The sequence below is a fragment of the Sycon ciliatum genome, chromosome 1 (assembly GCF_964019385.1).
Source record: "Sycon ciliatum chromosome 1, ocSycCili1.1, whole genome shotgun sequence".
Taxonomy (NCBI): Eukaryota; Metazoa; Porifera; class Calcarea; order Leucosolenida; family Sycettidae; genus Sycon; species Sycon ciliatum.
This window is the reverse complement of record NC_088643.1, coordinates 95357098-95379795: the sequence shown is the minus strand read 5'-3', so window position 1 is coordinate 95379795 and position 22698 is coordinate 95357098. Positions and strand designations below refer to the sequence as shown.

The 22698-nt window shown below is 44.9% G+C and overlaps 1 protein-coding gene, 1 long non-coding RNA gene and 2 other non-coding genes across 5 annotated transcripts; 1 reads left to right on the top strand and 3 right to left on the bottom strand.

Annotated features, from left to right (window-relative positions):
* The first annotated feature begins 64 nt into the window (after positions 1-64).
* Positions 65-22693, top strand: LOC135806648 (uncharacterized). Of its 2 annotated transcripts, none has more exons than XM_065320876.1 (16): positions 65-460; positions 5983-6091; positions 7592-7640; positions 7863-7917; positions 8544-8596; positions 8930-8979; positions 9150-9192; positions 9677-9726; positions 11604-11660; positions 12031-12064; positions 18398-18471; positions 18779-18814; positions 20178-20230; positions 20637-20706; positions 21096-21195; positions 22168-22693. In XM_065320876.1, the coding sequence occupies exons 1-16, from the start codon at positions 402-404 to the stop codon at positions 22218-22220; spliced, it is 945 nt and encodes a 314-aa protein (XP_065176948.1). In that variant the 5' UTR covers positions 65-401; the 3' UTR covers positions 22221-22693. The 2 variants fall into 2 exon arrangements, with proteins under 2 accessions (XP_065176948.1, XP_065176949.1); XM_065320877.1 differs by lacking the exon at positions 65-460 and adding an exon at positions 5253-5837.
* On the bottom strand, positions 3395-5095 carry LOC135806649 (uncharacterized). Its single transcript, XR_010551258.1, has 6 exons — positions 4987-5095; positions 4622-4785; positions 4353-4414; positions 4103-4164; positions 3853-3914; positions 3395-3654 (listed from the first exon to the last, which is right to left on the bottom strand). It is a non-coding gene; the product is annotated as an uncharacterized LOC135806649 (long non-coding RNA).
* Positions 4501-4574, bottom strand: LOC135807234 (small nucleolar RNA SNORD24). Its single transcript, XR_010551524.1, has one exon. It is a non-coding gene; the product is annotated as a small nucleolar RNA SNORD24 (small nucleolar RNA).
* On the bottom strand, positions 4874-4947 carry LOC135807233 (small nucleolar RNA SNORD24). Its single transcript, XR_010551523.1, has one exon. It is a non-coding gene; the product is annotated as a small nucleolar RNA SNORD24 (small nucleolar RNA).
* Positions 22694-22698: the final 5 nt, after the last annotated feature.

The following is a 22698-nucleotide window of genomic DNA, read 5'->3' as shown; positions in this document are numbered from 1 at the left end:
CTCCTGTACACATTTTTACTACAAGTCATACAACGCCACAAAACTACTTCAAAACAACAACAACAAGCGTGTAGGGCGGAAGCCGGCTAGCTACAATAGAGAGTAGTTGCACACCATCCAAGTCTGAGCTTTCCAGACAGCATACTAGTAGTGCATCATATCCGGCCGGTGCTGTTTCGTTGTGCATGTCACATCAGTCTTCATCAGGAACTGTCAACGTCAAGGACTTGCAACAAACACTATCTCTATTCTGCTGTTCTGCTTGCAACCCTACATGGTGGTTGTCTGTGTTCGACGGTTCTGCACCCACTGCTAGGATTTTGGCCACTGTCAAGGTGTAATTGGTAGTTGACGAGATATTAGCGTAGCATTGTAGTGTGTAGAGATAAGTTCGTAGTAAGATGGAGAACGGCAGGACTACACTAAGCACGTCTGGGAATCTAACACCAATGTTGCCCAGGTAAGTTTCCAGCTTTTGACATTGTGGAGAATCTTTCCATTACATGTGCGTGACGTGCATATCTACAAAGCTGAATTTTAAAAATACGCTCTGCACGTGGTATTTCAAATATTCAAAAACTATTGATAGGAACCAGGGAGTAGTACAATACTGTAGTACAGTATTGTACTACTCCCTGATAGGAACTGTTTGTAGGCTTTTAGGCTGTGTTTACATGAGGCGTTTCAACCCGGGTTGAGTTCGACCCGGGTCAGATTTCAACCCGCCATGTGCACAAAGTGAATGGCGCGTTTACATGACGCATTGCGCTTGACCCGGGTTGAAATTTCGCCCCGGGTTGATTTCAACCCTCCCCCCAAGGGGAGGGTTGAAATCAACCCGGGTCAAGAAAATCGTACAAACGTACTTCTGTGCGTATCTCGCGCCAGGTTTGAACGGCACTGCAGATGCAAATTTCGCGCGAACAGATTCACGTGACCATACAGGACTGTAGAAGTGGACTTTTGGCGGCATATCAGTATTTGACCCGGGTCAACTGTCTTCATGTAAACGCTCACCTCTTTTGTCTATCGTACAGACTTTCAACCCGGGCTGAACTCGACCCGGGTTGAAATTTCTCATGTAAACACAGCCTTACGGGCGAACAAAACACAATTTGCCATGGCGGAGGATTTGTAGGCTTTAGACAGCAAGAGTGCATAAAGTACTAGTAGTTTACCAAATCAATCTTCATCAATCAAATGTAAAAAGGAAAGAAAGGAGAAGAGAAAGATGTGGTGTGCTGGTACTTATGGTAATGCTGCATCAGTCATGTGTGTCCAGAAAGCTACCGGTACGCACATACATTATACTGGTACTAGATCGTACTTCTGTCCCGCCAAGACTGAGTACATAACCAAGCATGTGCAACTCGACGATCCCCCAGCGCTACCGCCCGCGACGGAAATGTTTATGATATCTGTCTTTCGTGGCCACTTGCGTAGCCAGAGATCAACGTATCAAAAGTTGTACGTCACCGCTACGGTAGTCGAAGCAGAACAAAGGGCAGTAGACCCATGTGTCCTGTACGTGATGAACTGATACTGTGCCGACAAGATAACTGTGGAAAGCATACCCACTTGATCATACTGCCGACGAATGACGCAGTAAAACATTCCTCTGTGGTTGAACCCATCGCAGGTCGAGATAGGAGTTGCACACTCTTGGTTATGTACTCTTGGTCTCGCCTGCCGCCATTAGTGAGGTTTTGCATTCCGAATTTCGGCTCGGCGTTCTTCGGTCATTTGCCGAACATCAAAATGTCGAATTTTCGCACCAACGTTTGTTTTGCAAGTCGAAAATGGTGTGTTTTCATTTCGTGAGCCCCAGCATCAGCAACGTCCTGTCCCGTGCTCCCTTTCTTGCTGATTCCAACGAACTTTGATCGCCCAAAGAGTTGAGGGCCAAACCTGCCTCCTCAGTCGCCTCAGAAAAACCAACTCCATGGCCAAGTCAAATTTTATGCGTATCGCCATAGTCATTTCAGCCACACAGATGACGGTGAGGACACTCCAGGCGATAGAGAGTAGACAGGCAGTGGAGAGGAGCAATCAGAGGTAGCTGGCGATGCTGATGTCGCCCAAGACGCCTGTGAAGCGATGCCGAGATAAGAAACCTCTTTGAATAAATCACGCGCTAGCGCTCTTCTACAAGAAAATTCATCCGAAAAATATTTTCGGCAAAGTGAGCTTTTTCCGAACAAACATGCCGAATCTTCGACCTTGCTCCCGCGTGCCGAATCTTTTTGCTGAATTTCGGAATGCAAAACCTCACTAATGCCACCGACTTCCTCACAAGTAAGCTCCCAACCAGGGAGTCATAAAAGCCCGGGAGAGGACACGGCACACATTCCCAGAAAACATCTTTGACTTGCACTGCCCGGGGACGGAGTAGTATTTTCACTACTCCGGGTGCTGCGATGCCAGGAAATTATTATTTCGAAAATTGTGATGTCTACTTGAAATACTTCTTGGGACATTTTCCAATTTCTCTTGGAGCACCGAGACGATTGCTCCGTAGAGTCTTCTGATCGCTATTTTCATCCTCATTTCTTCCAGTTGCCTCACTCATTTATCGAAGTCGATTTATTCTGAGACGATGGAAAGGCAAGGTAAATCCCAAACTGTACTTAAATTGTATTAGAGTTGGGGTGAACGAAATGTAATTTATGGAAAACTTCAAAATGAAGCCACTATCATACTGCCCATAAAATTTGGTGCCCTGGAAGTGGCATGAATGTGACAGGATGTACCGGTACACCCATACAAATACCAGGACGGTGCACTGTGCGTCCTCGCCTTTTCGCGCTGGATCATACAGTAGAGTCGCGCGCCCAAGAACGTTGTTTCCAAGGGGCTAGCCTGGGACGTTCTTATAGCACGTTCTTAGAAACAATCCGCAAGCTGCAAGAAAACCAACCCTGCCGCTCTTAACTTTAGGCTGTGGCGTTCCTAGTATTTCAGGCTGGACGTTCTTGGGCTCCACGTTGTTCAGCGCGCGACTCTACTGACTGTACTGTATCACAGAACGGAAACTGCCAGAAACCAACACGGAAATGAACAAATGTTGCCGGTCAGAAACTTCGTCCAATCTCGAAACGAAACTTCTGGTTTCATACAACTTTGGAAGATTGGAAATTTAACCATGCAGTAGTCGTCCCCAGAACGACACATGCAGCCATGGCTAAATAATTCATTAATTATACTTCTTTGACAGAAGGCAGGTTTGCAACAAGCAGGACCAGATTGCAAGAGAATTCCTACTGTGAAGGACAAATAGAAACACCATACTACTAGAAAAAATCTATCTGCTTGCACCCCACCAGAACTATTTGTGTGCATAGCCCAATCTGCAGAAACCAGCGTTCCACTCCCTTTGCGTACTCAACACAGCTCATAGTTTTCCATAGCAATCTTTTGTAGTCAAGCAACAGAGAATAAAGTAAGCACTGATTCACAGTATGGAGAACAGTCCAGCATAATAGTAATAACTAGTGAAGAAAATAGTAACAGTAATAATTATTACATCATAGATTGTGGCAGCCAATGAGCATGGCAAACAATAGAACTTTGAAAATGAGAATCCTGATCTCGAGAAAGAGATCTACCACATCGTGTGAACACTCAGTGCAGTCCAAGACTACTTCTCTTGCCCTCCTGGAGTGATAAAAGGAACAAGGAGAGAGAAAGGTTTAATACTAAAGCAAATTGGAGCATACACACAAGTGCTCATCAGAATAATGCTCTTTCAGAAAACCACTGTAAACCACATGTGTAACATCAGGAAATCAGATGTCCCTATGCGTTTATCATCATTTTGAGCAAGAGAAAATTCTAGAGGTCGCCAGTTCTTACCTGGAGGGAGGTAAAACGACTTGCTGCATACAAGAAGGGAGTGCGTGTAGGCGTGGAGACATCTGAAATCAGAAAGAGATAATCAAAGGAGTAAGCGTGCGACAGAAAAACGATGATACCGAAAACTAACAAAAAGGACAGCATCAGAAAACCACTGTAAACCACATGTGTAACATCAGGAAATCAGATGTCCCTATGCGTTTATCATCATTTTGAGCAAGAGAAAATTCTAGAGGTCGCCAGTTCTCACCTGGAGAGAGGTAAAACGTCTTGCTGCATAAAAGAAGGGAGTGCGTGTAGGCGTGGAGACATCTGAAATCAGAAAGAGATAATTAAGGGAGTAAGCGTGGGACAGAAAAATGATGATCCCGAAAACTAACAAAAAGGACATCAGGTTGAAGACCGAGATTTATCTCCACATGAAAGTCAGAGAGATTCCCATCGTTTTTTTCATCAAGTGCAGTCGTACATAACAAATGGTGTGGCAGAATGTATTTTACCTTCAAAAGAAACCTGGAAAGAATCCTTCGCTAGTAGATCCGCGGCATTTCCGGAATCTGTTCTGTAAAAGCACAGAAAAATGACACAACACATTCATTTTTATTATTGCTACAAAGAAGAAAATGCAATCAACTTTGGATCCAGATCTGCCTCTGAGATCTTGGTGAGTTGTCTCGTCATACACAAATGTCACGAGTAGCGATTATAAATCATCATAGGCAAGATAGCAATGAGACACAAGACAAGAAATTCGTTCGGCATTACTTACAGTGAGAGTGACTACATGCAGTCAGCTTGATTCAGCAGCGATCTCGACATCGCGAATCACATTGTGCTATTATTCAGTTTATGCTGGTCTTCATAATCTATGAGCCGAGAAGAGTCAAGATTTCACGTGCCTTCATGTCCACTTGGTGAACTCCATTCTTTGCCCTGTGATTCATACAACAAAACAGGAAAGTAACGGGTCAGCAAAGGCAAAGCACTTTCACTTCGTCTAGCATAAATTTTCGGAGAAAGAAGCCTCAGAGATCTTGGTGAAAATATCTCGTCATTCAAGATTGTCAAGAGTAGCAAATAGTAAAATCATCGGCTTCAAATATTGAATTCCAAAAGTAAAACATCAACACTTACCAGACAAATCAGGGCGCTTGGAGCCATTTCAGAAGAAGAAGAAGAAGAGAGCTCTTCTTGCACGTGCCGAAAGAGAACGATGTCGAAGAATAATGATGCTTTTGGAGTTGCGCATGCGTTTTATGCGATCTTTCTGGCTAGATTCATAGCAACGACACGTGGTTGTCAAGTGCGTACCACGCGTGCGCACGCGCATGCACCGTACCAGTCGCTGCATGCAGTCAGTCATCATGTCAGCTCTGTGCGAGAAGAAGGATCTAGCCTAGTTGGAGGACGTCACGTCAAGGCAGCTAGCTAGCTCGTGCTGGCGGAGGGTCATGGTGGTTGTTTGTTCATGTCATGGCCTTCATTTTCGATTTTCTCCCAGGACCCTTGTCTCTTCTTCGGATCCACAAGCATTAGCCGCACATACTCTAATGCAAGCAGTATTCGTACACCTAATCTCAAGTTTCACGAACATGTTGATTGTTTGTGGTATGGTTGCAACTTGTCCGCAGGTAGAAAAAGGCAATCCGATCTGGGCATCGATCGAGTCTTATCCGCGCCCAGTGTGTTGCAAATAATGCCACCGACAGTTCGCTGTAGATCCCGTTTTCTCTTTCCGGCATGTGTTTGCAGACTTCTCCAACCCTAAACACCCTCACAACAAACGTTGACTCGTCGAGGGACTTGACATGATGAGCTCCTTTCACTGACACGTTCGTGTTCATGCATTACAGATACTGACAAGCACTCCAGCGAAGCCTGGACGAGTATAAGAATGAGAGAGACATCCAGTTCTGGACAATCCGTAGTGTAGTTCGCAAAGTAACGTTAGTTTTGTTGGCCAATCACATCATGGAAAACTTCAGGTACATGAGAGTGATTTGGTCGTCGACCTAGTTATGTAAAAACGTGGTAGCAGATATGCTCAGAATCCCTGCTAATTCCATCAAGCAATCCTGATAGTGTAGCTGCTGATCTCCTGGTTTGTGTGTTGTCTTACTGCACATGTAGTCTAACAAGAGATCCTGAGCAGTTGGATGGCAAGTTACTGTTTGCTATCCCAAAGAAAGGGCGACTATATGAGCCATCAGTTGCTCTTCTTCAAAGCTGTGATCTCAAGGTAAGCAGCCACTGTACTGGTGTTTCATCTTTTGAATGATGACATACTACACTGTAGTAACACAAACTTAGGTAGAAAATCAGGTGAACACAGAATCGTCTCTACAACAAAGTGCCATGCCCTGCGTCAAAGCGTGTGCACATACATTGTACATCATGGGTGACTCACCCTGGATGCGAGTATCCACGAAGATTTGCTGTAAATTAAACTGCACAAGGGCAATAATGCACACATAAATGCGAACATGGTCGCATGCGCTAATCCCTTGTCAAATCGCCGTACTGTATAACACTTTGTTTTCCGTATTGTCTTTCCTATAAACCTCCAACCCGTAACACACGAACAGTCCCCGGCTGCACCACGCACAACGATTGTTTCCAAATGTTCACCCAGGAGGGCATCACTAACTTTTAAAATTTCGGTAATTTTTTGGTAGAGAAACCGGGCAGCTAAATTTAGATTACAATCACGGTAATAGGCACTGTACACTGACTTGTATGTGAAGGGAGATGCTGGTCACCTAAATTATTTTAAGTTTCACCTGAAACCTGTAAGATCCATACACCGAAATTTACACGTTATATCCGTGAAGCAATGTTTAGTGGTGACAGGCGTCCATCTGTAAAGAGGGGGCTGTAGCTGGAAGCTTCTGGACAAGGTGTGATGTGCATATGTGCAGTGTTTGGTCTATTTTGTTGGTGCTGATACTTGGTATAGTCCTGAGTGTTTGTTTTGAACACATGGCCTTACTCTTCGTATTGCATAGACTCTACTAAGTCTTGTTGAATTCTGTCGCCATTACTGGTTGCGCCTGTAGATGGACAATGTTACACTTCATGAATGTACCGCTTTACATGTATCTTCGTACCTGTCTTATGGCACTTGGTTGAGCCCCCTCCCCCCCCCCCCCCCCGCTGACACATACATTGTCTACACGCGACTCCCTTATTTCCTACACCTCGCCTCACATACTCACACCTAGATGCTAGACTTCGCAGTGTTTGGGTGTTGAAACCCTGCATGTAGTTCCATAACTTGCAGAAGTATGTATGCACTGCACTGGAACTTTGTTATTTCTATTCTTCATCAGAATGATGGCTAGGCTTGAAGTTTGGTGAAATGTAAAGTCAGTTATTAGCAGCTGTTTGGAGAAGTTATGAACCTGAATAATGCAGTGCAGTGCTTCTGCTCTTAGGGCTGTTACCATGGTTTTGGCAGCCATGTTTTATCATTACCTTCATCTTGAATGAAGAGCAATGATATAGACTGCGTGGCCATTACATCACACTTCAACGACTTTAATACGTGTCTGTGTATGAATGCCACAGTCATTGTCTTGTGGATGCATGTTCATCGCTCTGTGCTTATGTCCAACAATGCCATCGATTGTATCGGTGCTGTGGAGATTGTAGTCATCACAAAGTGTTTCCTGTGTTGTGGAGACTGTTTTCAGTTCATGTTCACAGTATTTCTTGTTTTGACTTATCCCCATGCATGCAGTACCGTCGTAAACATCGCCTAGATGTAGCAGGCTGCTTGACACTGAATGGTAAGTGTTGTTTTAGTTCCAGCATATCAACGGTAATAGTCCATGTGCTTCAAGACATAACATGAGGTCTGCTCATACACTGTTTTCTGCTGGATAGTGGAACAAACAGTCATGTAACTATAATAGTTTTCTTTGCTTGTGTGTGTGTGTGTGTATCTGTGTGCATGTGTGTACATGTGCATGCATGTGCATGTGTGATTATGGGGTGTTTATGATATGCAGTTGCGTTTGTCTTCTTACCCGCCGCTGACATTCCGCTGTATGTCAGTCAAGGAAGGTGGGTGCATGGACGTGTGCGCATAGTCCTTGATGTTGTGTATTGAAGTGTGTTGAGAGTGTGTATTGAAGTGTGTTGAGAGTGTGTATTGAAGTGTGTTGAGAATGGGTTGAAGTGTGTTGAGAATGGGTTGAAGTGTGTTGAGAATGGGTTGAAGTGTGTTGAGAGTGTGTATTGAAGTGGGTTGAGAATGGGTTGAATGTCCCTACAGTTACTGTTATTAATAATTATTATGTGCTATCTGGTGCAAATGATGCGATTTGTACATGTACTGTAAAAGCCATATATATATATAACGAAGTGCTACCTCATATACTGTCCTATTGAGCGTTGAGAATGAGTGAGAATCGTTACCTTTGATACACGTAAACTAGTCAATTTGGGAAATCGTTATATATGCGCCTCGTTAGAATAATGGCGTTTACAGTACATCAGAACACTGAACTATTGACGTTTGTCTACTCTCAGCATCCAGCAGTGACTCTCTTACTGTCTGCCTTGTAGAAGTGTTGACTCTGGGTTTTTTTAACACCTAAGCCAGTGTTTCTTACACATTGTGGTCGCAGGCACTCATGTTTGAGTGACTCATTGTGCTAATTGCGTTCTTCTGTTACTGCGCTATGTAGAGTTGACCTGGGTATCACAGGCCAGGATGTAGTAGCAGAAGCTCAAGTTGACGGTAAGTTTGTACTTTGCGTACGGTAGCCCCACTACCCGCTACTGACTTGCTGCATGGCAACTAAAAGCAAATGCGAGCTAAGACGAGATTGTCAGCAGCATGTGTCCTTGTCGTATCCCGATTGTAGAACCCGTTGTGTAAATGGCATCGTATCTGATGGAATTGAGTACTGTACATGTATATGTGTCTATGCGATGTGTGTGTGTGTGTGTCTGTATGCTGTATGTGTGTCTGTATGCTGTATGTGCGTCTATACTGCATGGGTGCTTATACTGTATGTGTGTCCCATACTGAATGTGTGTCAATGCTGTGTGTACTGTTGCTACTCTGCAGTTGATGAAGTGTTGCGTTTGGACTTTGGAAAATGCAGACTTTGTGTGCAGGTATGTCTAGAATACTGGTGCTGTGGAACTTCAGCTGCATGCTTATTGCTCGTTGTATTGCTCATTGTACTCGAGTATTTTCAACTGTTGCCTGGAACGTACTGTGATAGCATTCCCTGAATTGTTGCATGTGTGTGTGTGTGTGTACGTGTGTGTCCGGTTTGATCCAGGTGCCCACTGCATCCGAATGTCAAAAAGCAGAAGACTTGGCAGGTGTGTACATGGTCACTACTGTACAAAGTACTAGCCATTGTTCCCAGCCATTGGTCCCAGCCATTGGTCCCAGCCATTGGTCCCAGCCATTGGTCACTGTGTCTTGTAGAACTTTGTCAAGTGCATGGGTGGCTGGTGACATGTTACACCAGGTTTCCCATGGTTCACTGCTGACACAGACTTGCTTGCTCCATGCCTGCTTTTCGCCATGCGCACAATGATTGATTGTGTTTATGTAGGAAATTAGGAATATCATCAACCGGCAATTTAGCGAGGGAACACGCCCTCCAAGTGCCCATTGGGTCCTAAATATCTTTCTAGTCCGCTGTCACAATATGGAGTTTTCTGCCTCATACACGGATACGATACGTTATAACTTATGAGTCATGCCGTTGTACTTGCTTTGACTTATGATCTTTTTTCTCCCCTGTGTGACTGTCCGGTGGCTGGGTGTATGTCGGTGCGGTGTGTTTCTGTTCTTCAGGGAAGCGAGTGATTACATCATTCCCAAATCTCACAAGGCAGTTCTTCAAGGTAAGGATAAGTTAGAGGGTTTGAGAAGGGGAAACAATTTGAAGAATAAATTAACTTACACAGTCTCGAATAACGGGACCTTCGCTTTATTCCAGTGATGCTCAAACCACTGAGCTATGGTTTAGTTGCCATTCAAACACCTTTTGTTCAACGTTTTCTTTAGACTTCAAAGCTCACACCTCCTGTGAGACTATACAGGCTGGTGAGACGCAGCCCTTAGTGTACCCACACGCTACACGCGGAAACCAATGCACATGGAGCACCAATGCATCAAATATTCTCAGTCGGTAGAGCATGAGACTCAGGGTCGTGGGTTCGAGCCCCACGTAGGGCACCAATGTAAAGATATCGGCACGCACAAGAAGTCGGATCGAGGAGGTTCTGAATTACTCTTGCAAGAAGGCTTCAAGATGATTCGAGAGAGAGCAGAAGTCGAAAGCACGAGGCTATGAAGGGCCTGGGTAGCTATGGTAATGAATGGATGAGAGCGCGAATGTAGCTTCCCAGGCCATTGTGATACTCAGATATTGCGCAAGGAAAGGAGAAGAGAAAGGGCTTGTGATATGACGGAAGTAGGCTCCCAGAGTCCCAGTAGACGACAATCCATGACCAAACACCAGGTTTTGATCGCGGCCACGATTTTCACGACCACAATTCACATATCCCGCCACAGCAAATCTCCTTGGATACCTGCGTCCAGACGTGACTGGGATCGTAGTGTGAATGCCACATTACGTATGTAGCATACTATATCTCCACTCAGGTTGAGACTTTCTCTGTATGACTCCAACTCAGATTGCCAACTTCTCCATACAAAACCTGAGTTGGAGTCATACAGAGAAAGTCTCAACCTGAGTGGTGATATATAGGGAAAGCCATGTCTGGAGTTATATAGAGAATGACCTGGAGTTATTAGAGAAAGTCGCAGTGAAGCCATATAGGCACGAAGTAAACAGGTGATGACATATAGAGACAGTGACGACAAAATTAATAGAGAAATGATGCCATACTGAGTGTAACATATAAAATAAGGATTGAAAAGGGAAAAGCATGTACTGTGCAAATATCAAATTTGTAGGGTAGTTAGGGTAACCTTGGCCGCTCTTCGGAATTGATGGATCAGGGTGCCAAAAAAGACAAAAATAAAGCAGTGTGTGATTGTATGCTGCAAGTAAATCAAGTAGACAATGTAAGGGAGAGGAAAGGAAGCAGCAAGGCAACCAAAGCTCTAATATGTCACAATAAGATGAAGCGAAACAACCTATATTATAATGTGCGTGATTGCACTAGAACGGGGAAGATAATCATACTCGGAAGATGACTGACACTTGGAACAGAACGCGCAGAGTACGGAATCTCAGGCTAACTCTGTATCTGAAGCTTGCACAGAAATCAGCCTAACCTACTGATCTACTAGTACCAAGAGTACATAACCCCCCAGAGTGTGCAACGCCGATCCAGCTCTGCATAGGGCCTTGGTCGAGCGGAATCGGATCTTCTGATGTCATGCGTACACTTCACACCAGCGCAAGGCCGGTCTCGAGGCAGGGCACCATTGTTTTTGATCCAAGAGTACCCGCGACTCCCCGGGTTCCCCTCAGATGTGTACGGTATTATGACGCAAAGATCCGATTCCGCTCGACCAAGACCCTATGCAGAGCTGGATCAGGCGTTGCACACTCTGGGGGGGGTTATGTACTCTTGCTAGTACTCTACTATTAAAGGGGTTGAAACTTGCACTGTACTTGTAAACATGTACTAGTATCCAGCATGTGCCCATGTGTCTGCTCACTCTCCTGGTATTTTGCTCACTTTGAGTTAATGAACATTCAGTCATTTTGTCATTTTGTCTTGTTTTCCTCGTCTTTCACTACTAGACTAAGTGTCCAAATGGAGATGCAGCAACTGTGCATTTTGTCAGCGGCTCTGTTGAGGTATGTAGCCAACATTTAGAGTCACTACTATCTGCCTGTCTCTCTCTCTCTCTGTGTCTCCGTCTGTGTGTGTGTGTGTCTCTCTCTCTCTCTCTCTCTCTCTCTCTCTCTGTGTCTCTCTCTCTCCTCAGGGTATGTTAGCTTTATCTAGAGCCTAGGGGATGTACAGAATCTTCTTCAAACATACTCCTGCTAATCGATAGAAACCCTTTCCAAGCGTACGCTCCATTTTTTCTCCCCTGGTATGTTGTTTGAGAAAACGATACACGGTGTCCTTTCTAAGTGTTGTGCCATGTCTTCTCCCCCCCCCCCTCTCCTCTCCTCTCCTCTCTCTCTCTCTCTCTCTCTCTCTCTCTCTCTCTCTCTCCAGGTTGCATGCTGTCTGGGTCTTGGAGAGGGAATCGGTAAGTCAGTGAATACTGCTGCGATTTACCATTCTGCTTTTTAATAATTTTTAGTTCAGTATAGTACCCAGGATATTATTGGTTAGAGACCATCCGGAAACTCTGTTAAAGGGCTCTCCATGAAGCTACTCAGTTCATCCTAGGTGGAATGTGTAGCGGGAGCTGGTTTATCAGTTTTCTGTTGTTTTGGTGCCGGGGTGTGAGCCGAGGTGGGACTGTCCAGGCAATTCTCGACCTCTGTGATGCATCTCACTGGTACAGTGATATTGCTGTGGCTATACTGTAGTAGAGTTCTCAAAAACCCCTGGACTCCAACCTGTCTATGTGTGTGTATGACGGAGAGGTAACTCGACTAGGCGAATTACGGGACTACACACTTTTAAAACATCTTTGGCTGGAGCTTGACTTGATATCTTTGACCTTACTAGGCCTCAACATGTTACACTCCTACCCGTATTCTTTGCATGGGATATAATAATGTACTGTTGTGCTAGGTGAACCCCCACACAAAGTGCATATTGGCCAACCAGGATTTGCACAGTCCTTGAAGCCCTGGAATGGTAGGCATGCTGCTGGCAATACATGTGTACTAAGGCAATACAGTGATGTAATCACAGCTGGTCCAGGGTGTCAGCTGATCCAGGGTGTCAGCTGATCCAGGGTGTCAGCTGGTCCAGGGTGTCAGCTGATCCAGGGTGTCAGCTGATCCAGGGTGTCAGCTGGTCCAGGGTGTCAGCTGGTCCAGGGTGTCAGCTGGTCCAGGGTGTCAGCTGGTCCAGGGTGTCAGCTGGTCCAGGGTGTCAGCTAATCCAGGGTGTCAGCTGATCCAGGGTGTCAGCTGATCCAGGGTGTCAGCTGGTCCAGGGTACCGGGTGTCAGCTGATCCAGGGTGTCAGCTGATCCAGGGTGTCAGCTGGCCCAGGTTGTCAGCTGATCCAGGGTGTCAGCTTGCACTTTGCGTCAGATCTCACCTCGTGAAATTGTCCCTCTTTTTTTAGTGTGATCCAAAATGACAAGAGTGCATAAACAAGAGTATGCAACTGTTGTTATGGGTCAGTGCGCGGCGCGCTGCCTTCATTACGTAACTTGCCTTCATCACGCTCTGAAAGGATGCACTTCAACCCACAATTTCTCGTACGAGCCCATCCATTTTTGCTCGATTCGTTCCAATACCTACGCAACTCCAGTTCCGTACGAAAGTTCATTTCAAACCATAGGGAAAGTGCGGTGTTTGATTTTCCGCAGTGCGCGGGCTGCGGCTGAATGATGTAATGAAGGCAGCGCGCCGCGCATCTGGCCCGTAGAAAAGAGATCATAGTTGCATTCTCTTGTTTATGGACTCTTGATAATGATCATATTCCATTCTAGTCCTTCAACCTCATCATAATTATGTCTTAATTTGCTAAATCCTATATATAGGATTTTGGTCATATTTTTCAACTCAAAATCGGTGTGGCATGAGCATAGGGAAACGTATATGACCAATTCTTCCGTGTTAGGTCTTAGTCGATATGGAGAGTTGAATAAGATATTTTTTTCATATACTTACATCTAAAGCGGGATTCACAGAAGCTTTTTTGCGATGCGACACGCGATGTGACGCGATCTGCGACGGACGCGTGCGACGCGAACTTGCGAAATACCATTCACAGAAGAAGTCAGTGATGCGACAAAATCTTGCTGATTTGGCTACGTCACCATGATATTCGCGCGGTTTGATACAACTTGTACAAATTTATAGGCAACTCTTGAACCTTTGTACAACTTTGCTGTAGAAAAGGTCAAAATCGTACGCCAAATCGCTTTTCGCATCGCAGCGCAAAAGTTGAGCCAAGCTCAACTTCTGCGATGGCCCTGTTGCGGCAGTTGCGTGGGGTCTGCAATGGTCGCGATTTGGGGATTTCCCGGTTTCGCGGCTGTCGCATCGCAAAAAAGCTTCTGTGAATCCCGCTTAAGGCTCATCTCATTACGCAATATTTCTAAGGCATGTGCCCTATTTTTCGAATCCTATATAATTATAGGATTTGAGATTTTACTGGACCTTGTTTTATCCTAAAATTGGTAGTTTCACGACGGCATGTGCGATATGTCGTCATGAAACCACCCCGTGCCACACCTGTAATGTTCTTTTGCACATTCACTGCTTCACTTCAGTCCTTCCCATGACACCAGCTGAACAATGCTGCTCAAAATTCCAATTCTTGCTCAAAATGGGTATTCACGATGTCCTATGAATCTAAAAAGTAAACATTCATGCCTCAAACATATTTACAGCTTATAATAAAACCGTTATGCTCTTGTTATGGGTCATGAATGACTCATGATGACCAATAACAACGGCATAAAGGTCACGCATTTTCAAATCCTATATACAGTGAGTATCGTTTATAAAGTGACCGGGTGTAACTATATACCGGCTATAATGATAGAACTCGCCAAAATCAAATCACAAAAAATACAGCTAAAATATCACTATACACACTATTATCGGCTATACCGGTATATCGCTTATTGTGATGGGCTTCAGGAAGCAAACCATATCAAATGCACAGGAAAATATCGCATATACTGATCAAGAGTGATGATCACAAAACAAGTGTTCTTCCAATATAGTTCACTTCTTCCAAAACTGATCCAATGTTGCCTGGATGCATCTGGCAGCAGACATGATTGAGAGAAAATTCTTCCCTGTATGCTGTAAGCAGCCACGCGTACACATGGCTGCTTTTTTATGCTTTTTCCAGCATGTACGCATCATTTCATGCACAGTCATGTGCCATGTGTCAGTCATCCATGCAAATCGGCTATAGTGATGCACCGGATATAGTGATAAATTATCGAAAATCAAAGGGGCACGTTATATCCACTATTTACTGTATAGGACTTTTTGCCAGCAAATTAAGAGATACGAGTAGAGTACAGTCATGTACATGTACTTCAGTTACTAGTATACAGGAGTTCAAGAGAAGTTTTTCCGAATTTTTTACTTATACAGCGTAATCAAGAGTGCATAAACAAGAGTATGGAATTGTGGTTATGGGTCAGTGCGCAGCGCGCTGCCTTCATTACGTAACGTGCCTTCATCACGCTCTAAAAGCATGCATTCAAACTCACAGTTTCTCGTACGAGCCCATCCGTTTTTGCTCGATTCGTTCCAGTACCTACCCGATCTCTAAATTTTTGCGCGTGAACTCCAGTTCCGTAAGTCCATTTCGAACCAGAGGGAAAGTGCGGTGTTTGATTTTCCTCAGTACTCGGACTGCAGCTGAATGATGTAATGAAGGCAGCGCGCCGCGCATCTGCCCCATAGAAAAGAGATCACAGTTGCATACTCTTGTTTATGGACTCTTGGCGTAATGTTGAACTCGGATGCAGAGCCAATGATTATAATTACGAAGAAAGGACCAAAGGTTGACATGTTACCCGCAGGTGTCCAACACTGACAATTCTAAGCAAGATGTTGGTGCGTCACGAAATGCAACAGTTAGCACAATAATGACTGATGTACTGAAAGAGAAGTTGGAAGGCTGTTCGCGTGCGCATTCAAGACGTGATGCAACTTAACGTCCGGTCGTTGAATGCCAGTACCACATCAGTTATCGTGCTAACTGTTGCACTTTGTGACTCGCCAATATCTTGCTTAGAATTGTCAGTTTTGGACAACTGCGGATAACATGTAAATCTTTGTGTGACATTGTAAATGTTACTTCTTCCCTGGGCTCCGCGACACAACAACTCAAACGACTTGATAGTAGAGAGGTTCCGCACTACGTAGAGTTGAGCAACTTTACGTTAGTGGACGGGAAAACCCGTGAATTCGCGAGTTTGCACTCCACTTACGGAAAGTTGTCTACGTAGAGTACGTAGATCGGGCTCTGATAACGTAGCTGGTCCGTAAGTGGATTGGGGTACAAATTTATGACCCTGTCCCCAGGTCGATCTGGTCGTACACTGCCACGTTCGGAGTTGCCAAGGGCAGCTACGTGATTTGAAAACGCCGCATGGCGGAACACAGATGCGCATGCAGTTTACGTAAGACTTTCCGTAGATCGACTACGTTTTTTACTAACGTAATTACGTTATGCGGAACCTCACTAGTGTTTCTGAAATTCCGAAATTAATCTGAGATAGAGATTCCTGAGAATCATCCGCCCCGGAGAGGCCGTCGGCGTTACGATGTCGAGAGCCGGGTCAATGCTCTACCGCGAAATGAAAATCGGCTAGTATTTGTTGCCACCGCGTGAGCTATCCCGATGGATCTTTGAACGGAAGCAGCTATTTTAGGCTGCTATGATCTGTGCAGAGAAAGGCTGCGAAATGGGATAAACCTTGAAAAGTGTGGCAAAGCCCAAACAACGGTGAGAAGTTCACATCGAGGGACCGAATAGTTACATGTATGTTCAGCGGAGTTGAGACTTCTACTTGCAAACGCGATCGGAAGTTCTTTACCATCTGGGCCAATTTGGGTGAGAACTGCCCCTAAGCCGGTGTTGGATGCATCCGTGTCTACAATGAATGTCTTCGTGAAATTGTGAAACAGGGAAACGTTGCAAAATAACAGTGATAGCATTCCTGACTCATGACTTGTGCTCGTGCAAAACCATCACCAGTTTGTCCTGCAGCTCGTCTGTCCACTTGAATCTTTTTGCACATGTGGAATTCTTCCGCTTGACACTGTTCATTGGAGGGGTCAACACAGGTATGCTGCCGGCACTACAGCATTGCTCGTCATCGGGAGGGGGTTCTGGCAAGCTGCCGGCACTACAGCATTGCTCGTCATCGAAAGGGGGTTCTGGCAAGCTGCCGGCACTACAGCATTGCTCGTCATCGGGAGGGGGTTCTGGCAAGCTGACCCTCCTCCGCAGTCAGAACGTTAACCATAATGAAAAGCTGAGAAACTGGAAAAAAAACTTCCACAAGAACACGCTTTCCTCGCAAGAGAGGAAGCCAAGCAGCAACGCATCCAACTGATCAAGGTGACTCCAATCTCTTTTATCCCCACCCAGTTGTTTGATGTTCCTTGGTGGAAGGGTGCGGCACGCGCACAATTCAACATTAAAACTCTGCGCGACGATCATGGAGTCCGCCGCTCAGGATGTGAAGCGGGTAAATTGGACGGTGGCATGAATGCTGCATGGTGAACAGTTCTTTGAAACGTGTAGGATTCACATGGTAGATGCTCATCACCAGGTAAGATGCACATGTGCATTCACACGCAGCTGTATGACGATAGTGTTGCAGCTGCAAACGATGAAAAATTACGAAAAAAATAAATATATCTATATATAGACTCAGACTACGAGCAAGAATTGTATACGATCGTAATCGGATAGACATGCAATGGCCGACGGTCACATACCTTGTACGAAGCAATGGCGCAAGGAGATGAAGAGGGATGTCCATCTCTTTTCCGACTAAACGACTAGGCTAAAATAATTCCGGAACTACATGAAAAAAGGAACACTGTCACTACGAAATGATTTGAGGAAATGAAGATCGCTTCGATATACGTGCATACCACTTGCCCCGACGAGTTTGAAATTTTCAAGTTCGTACGCATCAAACCACAAAGCCAGTCAAAACGGGAATCGTCTGCAGGATACACATCAAAAGCGCGCTCGAACCCTCGCTTCTGACGTACGCGGGTCAAAAGGTTACGAGGAGTGCGACCCGTCGTACGCGCGCACCGTCTACATCAACCAGAGAGTAGCAAAATACCTTATTTTCCCACTCCTCGCGATGCTCATAATACGCACAGCGTACTCAGATCAGGAGCAAGTTTCTGGAATCAACTAGAACAGGACGCAGGCGAGGTACTCTAGATTCTTTTCCTTCTACTTGCTTATACTTTATTTTCCTTCGATGAAGAAAGGTGGAAGTAAGCTTGCTTAGTTGAACGCACATTTAGCTACAAGATGTCTCAGCCAAGTCGAGTGATGCGAGTGTTCGAGTTCAAGCTCGAGCATAATGCGAGAATGCTCAGGAACTTTTTCGGCTATGGGTCCAAAAGCCCCGCACCCGAATATCTGCTCTCACATTAGGCTCTGCGTTAGCAGTGCAGTAGCTACGGTATTCACCAGTGTTACAGTGATAGCTTGCAGAGTCGGCTCAATTAATTATTTCCACGTCATTGTGGATTTCCTTCAAGCATGAGGCGATGATATCGGTGACCTCATCATGGCGCATGTGTGTGAAGCCCGGCAACTTTCATATCTGGGCATGGTCAACAGTGAGTGTGGGTGGGTGTGCATATGTATTTATGCGTGGATTTGTGTGTGTGCGTGTGTATGCGTGTGCATACACGTGTGCGTGGGTGTTCTTATGTGGCTACAGTTGATCTGGTGGAGAGTGGTGACACAATGCGCGCTGCTGGCTTGCACGCAATAGATGAAATATTGAAATCTGAGGTACTGTCATTGAATCTTGACTACTGTTTGTTGGCTCTCGTCCGTGTGTCTACTCTAGAGCACCATATTTATCCATTATTGGCATATACTTGCATGACATTGCAGCATCGACATGTGCTATTCTTTCTACTGAAGTATTATGTTGAGTGTTTTAATTTGAACACAGTGCAGTCCTGATGTTTGGACTTTTCTGTAAACACAATCCGTTATCTATTTACAGATTCAAAGGGAAATAGGATTGTGAGGAAACCAAAACCCATGTGTGAATAAGGCTGTCTGTATGTGCATTGTATGTGTTGTGTTGCAGGCTGTACTTATTGCCAACAAGAACTCTCAACATCAGGTAGGGTGATTATGCGTTTTTTCTCTCTCTCTCCCTCTCCCTCTTTTTCTCTCTCTTTCTCTCTCTCTCTCTCTCTCTCTCTCTCTCTCTCTCTCTCTCTCTCTCTCTTTCTCTCTCTCTCTCTCCCTCTTTCTCTCTGCCAATGCCACTGTGCTCTTATGCTGTGGTTGTTTACTTGTGATCTTGTGATGTTACGTGCACCGTCACCGGTACATGTGCAGTGTAGCTGGCATCATGACATGTGCAGTGTAGCTGGCATCATGACATGTGCAGTGTAGCTGGCATCATGACGTGTGCAGTGTAGCTGGCATCACGACATGTGCAGTGTAGCTGGCATCACGACATGTGCAGTGTAGCTGGCATCATGACATGTGCAGTGTAGCTGGCATCATGACATGTGCAGTGTAGCTGGCATCACGACATGTGCAGTGTAGCTGGCATCACGACATGTGCAGTGTAGCTGGCATCATGACATGTGCAGTGTAGCTGGCATCATGACAACTACTTACTGTGGTAGTACACTGTAGTATTGTAGCTGTCAGCTGATATGGAGGAATAACTCAGCTGATATGGAGGAATAACTCAGCTGATATGGAGGAATAACTCAGCTGATATGGAGGAATAACTCAGCTGATATGGAGGAATAACTCAGCTGATATGGAGGAATAACTCAGCTGATATGGAGGAATAACTCAAGAAAATTTCAGCATTCACACTTTCAGGATATTTTCGCTCTGTTTAAGGTGCACTTTTTGTTCACATTTGTGACCGTGGTGTTATAGTTGGTGGATAATCCTGTGACTCCACATGGTAGGGAACTTCTTCATAATCCTGTGACTCCACACGGTAGGGAACTTCTTCATAATCCTGTGACTCCACACGGTAGGGAACTTCTTCATAATCCTGTGACTCCACACGGTAGGGAACTTCTTCATAATCCTGTGACTCCACACGGTAGGGAACTTCTTCATAATCCTGTGACTCCACACGGTAGGGAACTTCTTCATGATCCTGTGACTCCACACGGTAGGGAACTTCTTCATGATCCTGTGACTCCACACGGTAGGGAACTTCTTCATAATCCTGTGACTCCACACGGTAGGGAACTTCTTCATAATCCTGTGACTCCACACGGTAGGGAACTTCTTCTCGGACAGTGCTCGATACTTGAGGGGTAAAGTGTTTCAACGTACTTCGAAGTAGAAGGAGGAACGCTGGAATATGATTTTTCATGGCCGCCTTCTCCCATGATGTGTAGACTGTAGTCATGTGTTATATAATATACATCTACATGGTCTGTATGGTCTGTATGCTCAATAGCAATGATGTGTGTTATACATGGCCTGTGTACTGTAATCTACAGGATCTTGTCAAGGTGATTTCTTCTCGTGTGGAAGGTGCCATCATTGCCAAGCGGTGGGTTTTGTGTTGTAGCCTCTAACACACTAGTCTACTCTGACACACCAGTTGGCCGAATCCTAGGTCTAAAACATGTTACTTTGTGTTACTGTTTGTGTTACTGTTTGTGTTACTGTTTGTTCGTGTTGACCTCCTACACAGAGGTGCTTTTAATGGTGATTGTTTGTGTTTGTGCTGTTGTTTGTGCTGTTGTTTGTGCTGTTGTTTGTGCTGTTGTTTGTGCTGTTGTTTGTGCTGTTGTTTGTGCTGTTGTTTGTGCTGTTGTTTGTGCTGTTGTTCTTTTGTCATTGACAGTATTGGTGTTCATTGCTAGTGTGTGTGTGGATGCTGTTGCTAGTGTGTGTGGATGCTGTTTTTCTTGATGTTCATTTTTGGTTTGTGTGGATGGTGATCTTCTGTATAGATATGTCATGGTGGAGTACAACTTGAGGCGTGAAGATTTACCCAAGGCAATTCAGGTTGCCCCAGGCAAGGTAAATTACATTTAAGCAATGTTAGGATGGCACCAGGCATGGTCAGATATGGTCTTGTGGTCTCAATCCTTTGTAACGTGTGCAAAACCCACCACATACTTTCTACTTTCTGTAAAAGTTCATCTGTCCTGCCGAGTTAGCAACGCCTTACTTTTAAAATATACCTTGCTGATAGAAACGTCGTATTTCTCATCACCCAAAATAATACTTGTAGGGTTAGGGTCATCCAGTTGCATAGACAACCAGGAATGGCATAGAACAGAGGATGCATGAACAAGGTACAATCTGTATAGTATAGTGCACTAATCTGATGTCATGATTTCTGGTGGTTATCGGGACTTTGTGTAAGATTCCTTTCTCTTGTGCGTTCTTCTTGTTCTGTTGCCTAGCGCTCTCCCACTCTGGCTCCATTGGATGATCCAGATTGGGTTGCTGTCAAAGTCATGGTTCCTAATCACGACCTTGGCAATATCTTGGACAGTTTGAAAGGTAATGGTGTACGGCGAGCATGTGCCTGCATACACCTCATATGCGTCTTTCTACCTTGCAGACCTTTAGTCCTAGAGTTCAGTCCCAATATCCATCGTACTATCACACTGAACATTGCCATTCGAAACATTCTCAACTTGAATACTGTACTCGGAGCTCTTTCTTCCGGCTAGAGTAACATGTCTAGTGTGTGAATGACACACGTAATCCGAGAAGGGGGTAGCCAATTTATTGGTAAGATACCATTCTGGAAAGTCCCCCAGTACCTAGGCTATAGTATCTGGAAGGCTTCTTGCTAATGTAGTTTCATTTCAATGGGAGAATGTTGGAACTGGCCGGTAGCTCGTTTCCACAGCTCTGCAAAATATCCAACTTCAGCTACACTCCGGGTCATTGTTGTCTGTGAGGTTAATGTGCGTGGGATTGGACATGGGAATGAACTTGGAAACGGTTGTGTCCATGTGTTGTGCGTGCGTGCATGCACGTGTTTATGTGTGTGCGTGCATGCACGTGTTTATGTGTGCGCGTGCGATACACAGCCATCACTGTGTCTGTGCAGACCTGGGTGTACTTGGTGTGCATGCATTCATATAAGTATGTGTTGTTATGAATATGAGCGTATGGGTTTGCTAAAGGCAAAAAAGAAAGAAAAAAGACGAGTTGTTTTGGGGATTCTTCAATGCAGTACATGCATGAACGTCGTCCACACCAGTCTAAAAGAACATAGCGAAAATTTCCGAACCGAGCATTTTCGTTCCCTTCTGGGGAATGTGTGTTGTATTGATGCGCGTGGTATGGATGTGTGTGGTATGGATATGTGTTGTATTGATGTGTGTTGTGTGGATGTGTGTTGTATTGATGTGTGTGGCATGGATATGTGTGTGGCATGGATATGTGTTGTGTGGATGTGTGTGGTATTGATGTGCGTGATATTGATGTGTGTTGTGTTGATGCGTGTGGATATATGTGCAGCTGTCGGTGCTCTGGACATTGTTGTCTACAACCTTAGCAACACTCGGCCCTGATCATCTCTTCGCTGACGACTTCCTACATACCGGTGCAGCATATGGCGAGAACACTGGCTACACCACGTTTCCCTCTACTATCTGCACTGCCATGGGTTGCAGCACTACTAGTACAGCGCACTGTGCACATGTAGGTAGGTCGTTATGCTTGCTACCCTGCTTTCAGTGCTCACATTAGCAATTTTCATGCTGCTTTTCTCTTATATCCGTGAACGCTTCATTTCATTTTTGGTATTTATTTTCTTGCAGATTAGCTTTCTCAGAGAATGTACTCCATCCCATTTGCCTCGGCTGGTCCTACATGCGCTTGCTACTGTTCACTACTACATACATTTTGCTTCGGCTGGTTTTATGCTTTGGCAATTTCCCTAAGGTTATTAAGTTATTTTTCCACAAAGTTTGTAGCGTTCTCAAGCTACTTAACTTAAGGCCGTTTTGGAATAAATTTTACTCTGCGTACCTGCTGAGATATTTTTTA